The sequence below is a fragment of the Portunus trituberculatus genome, chromosome 31 (genome assembly GCF_017591435.1).
Source record: "Portunus trituberculatus isolate SZX2019 chromosome 31, ASM1759143v1, whole genome shotgun sequence".
Classification (NCBI taxonomy): Eukaryota; Metazoa; Arthropoda; class Malacostraca; order Decapoda; family Portunidae; genus Portunus; species Portunus trituberculatus.
The window spans coordinates 4,351,622-4,359,121 of NC_059285.1; the positions used below are offsets into that span (position 1 = coordinate 4,351,622).

The 7,500-nt window shown below is 44.7% G+C and overlaps 1 protein-coding gene across 1 annotated transcript; it reads left to right on the forward strand.

Moving 5' to 3' along the window:
- Positions 1-3,438: 3,438 nt before the first annotated feature.
- Positions 3,439-7,295, forward strand: LOC123511683. Its single transcript, XM_045267740.1, is given in 3 exon segments — positions 3,439-3,607; positions 3,879-5,604; positions 5,607-7,295. Coding segments are annotated over 2 exon segments (1,245 nt in total). The 5' UTR covers positions 3,439-3,607; positions 3,879-4,791; the 3' UTR covers positions 6,039-7,295.
- Positions 7,296-7,500: the final 205 nt, after the last annotated feature.

Consider the following 7,500-nt stretch of genomic DNA (forward strand, 5'->3'; position numbering starts at 1 on the left):
TCTTTTCTTTCTTTTCTGTTTTTTTTTTCTTTTTTTCCAGTTTTTTTTTCTATTTCCTTTGCTTCCTGTTCATATCTTTATTTATTTATTTTTTGCTTTGCTTCCATTCCTGTTTTTCTTTTTTTTTCTTTCGTTGCTCTTCTTTTCTTTTCTTCCCTTTCTCTTTCTCTTCATTTTCTAACTTAACTTTTCCTTTCCTTCTATTTCCTATTTTCTTTTTATCTCTTCATCTTCTCTCGTCATATTTGTTTTCATTTTCCATTCTTATTATCTCTTTCCATTCTCTTCTTTCTCAATCTCGCTCTTCTTCTTTTCCTTTGCTCGTGTTTTCTTCATACCTTTTTTTTCCTCTTTTCTTTTCTTCACCTTTTTTCCTAATGTCTTTTTTTTTTGTTTCCTCATCCTCAAACATTCATTTCTTTATCTATCTCCGTTTTTTTTTTTCCTTTCTTATTTCATTCCTATCTTTCTCTGTTTCCTCATTTTCTTGCTTTCTGTTTCTCATTCCTTCTTTAATTTCGTCATTTTTACCTTTCTCTTCATTATCTCCCTTTGTTTTTCTTCCTTTTATTCGTCTCTTTTGTCCTCTCTTTATTTCTTTTTTCATTTATTCACCTTTCTTTATTCTCCATCTTCTCTTTTTTTCTTCTCTTGTCTTATTTATCTTGCATTTCCCTCTTTTACCTTTTACATTCCTTCTTTCTTCATTTTTTTTTTTACTTTCTTCATCTCTATCTTCCAATTCCTTTTTTTCATTTCTTTTCTTTTTCCTTTCTTTATCTCAATCTTTATTTTCCATCTTCTTTATCTTCTTTCATTGTTATCTTTTTTCTCTTCATGTACCTCTCTTCCTCTCATTTTCCCTTTTGTCTCTCTTTATTCCATCATTTCATCATTTTGTTTTCTTTTTTCCCTATTTCCTCAAACATTTTTCTTTTTTTTTCATTTCCCTTAGATTTTCCTTTCCTTTATTTACTTTCCTTTATTTTTTCAGCCTTTTTAAAATTTCTCTTCATCTAAATTTCTTCCCTCCTTTCCCCATTTTATCACCTCCCTCTTTTATTCATCTTTTCCTTATGCCCCATCGTTATTCACCCTTTCTTTCCCTTTTATTTTGTTCTTCCTCATTTATTCCATTTTTTCCCACTTCCCCTCACTTAAGTTTCTTTCCTCCTTTTCCCCTTTTTATCATCTCCCTTTTTTATTCACCCTTTCTTTCCCTTTTGCCTCCCTTTAGCCCATTCTTTCATCACCCCTACCCTTTCTTCCCCTTATCTTCGTCACCTAACCCTCATTTCTCCCACATACCACACCCCTCCCTTCCCCTCTTGCCCCTCCTTCCCTTCACCTCCTTCCCCTCTTCCAAGCCAGTCACCAGGTTCAACAGCCGCGGCGGGAGAGAGAGTGAGGGAAGGGGAAGGGAGGGGAAGTGATGGGGGAATGGGAGGGGGGTGAGGGGAGCTGGTGGCACTCTAGACGCGATGACTGATAACATGAGGGTTGTCTCCTTTCCTCCTCCTCTCCTTTCCTCCATCTCTTCTCTCCTTTCCTCCTCCCCTTCCTTTCCTCCTTCTCCCTTCCTTTTTCTTCTTTTTAGTCTTAGCCACCACTCTCTCTCTCTCTCTCTCTCTCTCTCTCTCTCTCTCTCTCTCTCTCTCTCTCTGTGTGTGTGTGTGTGTGTGTGTGTAGATCCTGGAAAAGATGGGGAAGGAGAGGAGGAGGAGGAGGAGGAGGAGGAGGAGGAGGAGGAGGAGGAGGAGGAGGAGGAGGAGAAGGAGGAGGAGGTGAAGGAAGAGAAGAGATCGAAGGGGAGAGGAGGGAAGAAAGGAAAGAGAAGGAGGGAGATAAGGAGGAGGTGAGGGATGGGAAAGGAAGGGAGAGAGGTAGAGAGGAAGGAAGAAAGAGAAGAGAAGGAGGAGAAGGAGATAGAAGGAAAGAGAAGATGGGTTTTCCTCTCTCTCTCTCTCTCTCTCTCTCTCTCTCTCTCTCTCTCTCTCTCTCTCTATCTTTACCTATTGTAGTCTGTGAGAGCAACGAGGGAGTGGGAAAGGGAATGTAGAGGAATGGGTGAAGGAAGAAAGAGAGGGAAGAGGAGGGAGGAGAAGAGGGGCAAGAGGAAGGGGAAGAGGAAAGGGAAATTGGCTTCTTCCCTCCACCTCCTTGAAGGGAAAGAGGAAGGGAAATGAGAGGAGAATGTATCGAGTAATGAGTAGGGGAAGAGAGAGAGGAAAACAGGAAAACATTGATGAAGAGAAGGAAAAGTAGGGAATAGAATGGGTAGGAAGAACAAGAACAAGAACAAGAACAAGAAAAAGATGATGATGATAATGATTAATAATAATAATAAGAAGAACAACAATAACAACAACTACTACTACTACTACTACTACGACTACTACTACTACAAAATAAGAAGAAAGAAAGAAAGAAAGAAAAAAGAAAGAAAGAAGAAGCAGAACAAGAACATGAACAGCAAAACAAGAACAAGAAAAGGAATAATAGGAAGAAAAAGGAGAAGAGGAGGAGGAGGAGAAGAGGAGGAGGAGGAGGAGGAGGAGGAGGAGGAGGGAAGGAGGAGGAGATGAGGAGGAAAGACAGAGGAGAAGGTAAGGTGAGTGATGGCCAAATGTAAAGAGTTGACAGGGAGAAAGTTCTTTGGGGGAAAAAATAAAAAGAGTGGGGGAGGGGGGCGGGGTGGGGGAGGGGGACGGAGGAAAGAAGGAAGATGAACCGAGAGACGGGCAGATAAAAAGATAGACACACACACACACACACACACACACACGGAGGTCCTCGCTCCATTTACACATTGACTGCTACCTTTCCTTTTGTTGCCGTTGTTGTTGTTGTTGTTGTTGTTGTTGTTGTTGGTGGTGGTGGTGGTGGTGGTGGTGGTGGTGGTAGTGGTGGAGGAGGAGGTCCACCAAAATAATATGAAAAAAGAAAACAGATAGCAAAAACAAGAAGACTTAGATAAAGATTGTGTCTCATTCACGAGTAAATAAAAGAAAGAAAAAGAAGGAAAACACTCATGAAAACGCTGCCAATCAGTCAGCACTATAGGCCTATTCACTATTCACTATTATCAAAGGCCTCTAGTTGAAGTGATAAGGATTTTTAAGGATGTTTTTATAATTCTACTCGTAGTGACATGTAGTCGCCATTAACAGCTGGCGAGAGAGAGAGAGAGAGAGAGAGAGAGAGAGAGAGAGAGAGAGAGAGAGAGAGAGAGAGAGAGAGAGAGAGAGAGAGAGAGGGTGAGTGTTTACACCAGGTTGACATGCAAAATGGGGGTCACGCTGACGGCGTCCTTCCTCTTATCAGTAGCTTCATTAGGCATAGCTCGCCCTTCGTTCCTTATGGGTTTTTTGATGACAAGGGGTTATCCTCGGGAGAAGCACTCTGATGCCACCGTGCCACGGCATTCCACCACGGGAATAGCTGTGGAGAAGACGTCGCTCACGACTCCTACACTTGTGTAGTGCGTTACTGTGTTGGACACAACGCTGTTGGTGTCGTGCGTCACTGTATTGGAGCTAACGCTGTTGGAGAGGCGAGCGTATGGAGCGACTCATGGAGTTATCATAGAACCCTGACTGTTCCCGCTGTGCGTATGTATTACTGTGTATTAACGTATTCATATTGTATTCATATATTAATGTCTTGAATGTCATATAAGTGTGCTCCTGAATGTCATATCATTATGAATTAATTCCTGTAAGTACAGACTGTAATACAAGAACATGCTGACGTGTGTTGGGTGTTTGTCTTGTGTCAAGTGACGAGATAGGTTTAGTGAAAGTGTAAACTGTAAAGCAGTTGCTATATTTACGAAGCGGAGAATAGATTGTAATGTAGCTGGTATTTTAACTCTACAGGTTTGACCGCATCCCAGTAAAGTGTGGTATGAGTTCGTCGCAGTGGTATCAATCACTTTACCACAAGCGCTTGCCACGGCGCTTACAGTCAAACGCAGAGGGAATTGGATGCTGGCACGACAATGGCATCGTAAGGACTGTATCTTCGGGACGGGAAGAGCAGTAGGTGGGCGATCCGAAGAGGAAAAACTGTGAGTAAAATTTACGGAAGCGCCCATTAGGAGTTCGACCTTGAGCGGCGTGCAGTACCGTGAAAAGGTCTAATGAATCAACACTTAACATTCAATAGTGTGATGTACAGTATCGTGAAAAAATCCACGGTCCTGGGACATAACTTTTCGCAGTGTTGGTGACAAAATCTACGCTCCCGGCACGCAACATTCCGAGGGGGAGAGAATACTGAAGGGGAGTGTACTCTCTTGCTTGTACGAAGCATGGAAGACGGCAAGGAAACCCAGGGGGTGTAGGAGAGTGAAACCGATTCATGGGCCATGGCCTCAAGTGAAGAGGATTCAAATAACTGCAACGCTAAAGGGAAAAGATACAGAATAATGTGAACGAAACCAGCTCAAGCACCTCAAGTGATGAGGATTCAAACAGCTGGAGCGCTAAAGGGAAACGACACGGGAAAATTGAGAACGAAACCAGCTCAAGGACCTCAAGCGACAGGGATTCAAATAACTGGAGCGATAGAAGAATGGATCACGGACTAAGTCCGAGGTCTTTAACTAACCGGTACGATGATGAAACACATGGGGCACGCAAATTCGTCATATCGGGCCGTGGTGGCCCAAAAAGATGCAGAGAAGCAGATGGGAAGATTTCTGGGTTTTCAAGTGAAGAAGACATACAAGTCGGGTGCGCAAAGAAAAGGCGGTGTGCATTTCAAGGCTTACCTGTCAGAAACGCCGTAATGGCACGAAGAAACACCGTAAGGCCGACGAGAGGGGCACTGGATCTTCGCGTCGACCGAGGAAACACAGAGATAGACGAGAAAGGTACTGGATGCTCAAGTAAAAGAAATACACGTATTAAGAGTGCAGAAAAGGGACAACAAGAAACGCGAGACAAGTATAAGGATGGAAGCAGTGAGGCCTTGATTGAGATGTTGCGTATGATGCAAGGAAAACTCCCAAAACTACGAGCGGGCAGCATCGGAAACTACTGGGCCTTCAAGAGGCAGTTTGAAGAGCTCTTCCTCAACTCATCAGCTTCAGCTATGCACAAGCTTAACCAGCTGTACAGTAGTTGTGACTGGGAGGTTCAACAATTGATAGTGCACTGCATGGTATTACCTGCAAGCCAAGGTCTCAAGATGGCGCTGGAGATACTGGACGAAAGGTTTGGAGACAAAAATATGTACCTGAACCAGTCAAGGGAGATGATAATTAATGGACCTGCGATCAGGGAGACTGACTACAAAGCGCTCTCTCAGTTGTGTGCTCGCCTGACATCGTATATCTCTTCCGCTGAAAATTTCGGCAAACTGACCGAGATCGACAACACGTCAACAATCAGAGACATCCTGCTGAGGTTAGATAGCGCTATGCGAATCCGCTGGAACGCCCACTGGACAGGAAAGAGAGCCAACCGCACCCAGCGCATCAAGGACGTTCTGCAGTTTGTGAAGGAGACCAAGAGAGTGGAAATTGACATCGTATTAAGGGGAAAAAGCGACACTGAATTTCAAAGACTGCACAGGAGAGAGCCAGACTCTACAGAGATGTGAGAGGTGGTCCAAGCAAAAGTCCCTCCACTTTCAGCATGAAACGTGACACAAAACGGCTGGCCAAACCACAGGGTAGTGAAATGTATCTAACCAACCAGACCAGGCCTTATGTGAAGTATGGAAGAGAGAACGCCGGCAGTGATAAGTGTCGTCTCTGTGGCGAGAGTCATACCCTTCCCTTGTGCACTACGTTTCGGTCGCTGCCGGTGCACCACCGCAAGAAGGTCGTGAGAGCACAGGGGAGGTGCTTCATGTGTCTACAAGGCAATCATCTGGTGAAAGACTGCAGAGTACGCCCTTGTGATATAAAGGACTGCAAGGGGCGACACTCCAGTTGGCTTCACGAGGATGAAAAGTCCCAGAAATTACATGAGAGTCTAGAGCAGAACGGAGCAGCCGGAAAGGCGAGAGACATAGAAAATAAAGAATGACTAGCCCGAGAGCTCTCTAACTCACACGACGAAAGGCAAGACAAGAACAGCTCTGTCTATCGTGCCGATAATTTTGACACCCGTAGGTGATCGTACTAAAGTGAGAGTCAAAACGTGTGACTTACTATAGATTCCAGCAGTACCCGCTCGTTCTGTTCAAGGCGAATTGTGAAAACATTGGGATTACAAGAAATAAGAAAGTTGACGGTTATCTCGACCCTCCTGAAGAAGGATTCAGGGGAGTCGAAGTGCATGGAACTCAGGGTCACGGGATTGTTCTCTAGGAGGACGGCTCCCTTAAGGCTGTCGGGAGTTATTGTTGTTGATTAATTTCCTAGTAGCCCGTCAGAGGCTAAGGCTAACATCGATAGGACTGCTCTGTGATCCCATCTACGAGACCACAAGAACCACAAGTGGTTGACAAACTGTTGTCGTGATCCTCATCATGGTACACCTTGCAGACAGTGGCCTGGTTCTGACGATTTACGACTTGGCTAACGAAGGGTCATCCCAGGCTTTCGGCACCCTGACTCGAAGTCACCGAGTTGCGCACGGCATGGACAGCCATCATTTGACACATGCAGAGGAACCACTTACGCGATGCTCTCAAAGCCCCATAGAGCGGACAACTTACCAAGAAGAACAACCTCTACTTACTGGAAACGCATCTCGACAATCAAAGAGTGCTCCGGGTAGGGAGTCGTCGACTGGACGAATATGGAGACACTCAGCAAGTGGGCCCGATACTTCTTCCCAAGGAACATCCGGTGACATATCTCGTCGTGCGAGACGTTAAAGTGTTCCTGGCCAGACACTCAGGCAGAGAGCACACCTTGGCGAGTTTGCATAGGCATTACTGGATGGTGGTGGGCCGGCCATTAGTTGACCATGTTTAAATGCTTTATTTGTCGACGAGTGAACAGCAAGGCACTGACACAACGACAAGCTGCCCGTGGAGAGGATCTTCGTCGACAGACCATCCTGTTTCTTTCCGTTCATTGTCACATGCATGAGATGTACAGTGATGCGCTTTGGTTGCATCTTCACCTGCCTTAGCTCCAGAACAACACGTATAGAAGTGATGCATTCTCTTGACGCCGACGCCTCAACCCCCTCATGCGTTTCACGGCACGACGAGGCACCCCTGAAAAGCTCTTGAAAGTATAAACTCTAAAGCTGTTGCTATGTTGACGAAGCGAAGAGTGGATTGTAATGTATCTGGTATGTTAACTTAACATTTGACCGCATCCCAATAAAGTGTGTGAGTTTGACGCAGTGGTATCAGTCACCTTACCACAAGCGCTTGCCACGGCGCTTACACATGTTAACAAGTTTTCTGCATTATCAACTGGACAAATACTCTTTAGAACTCGACTAATCATCTCTAGGGTCTTTTATAATGGTCGCGGTGAGAAAGGGAAGCGTTTCTTAATATGGCACTATAGAATGTCCTCTGAGTGAC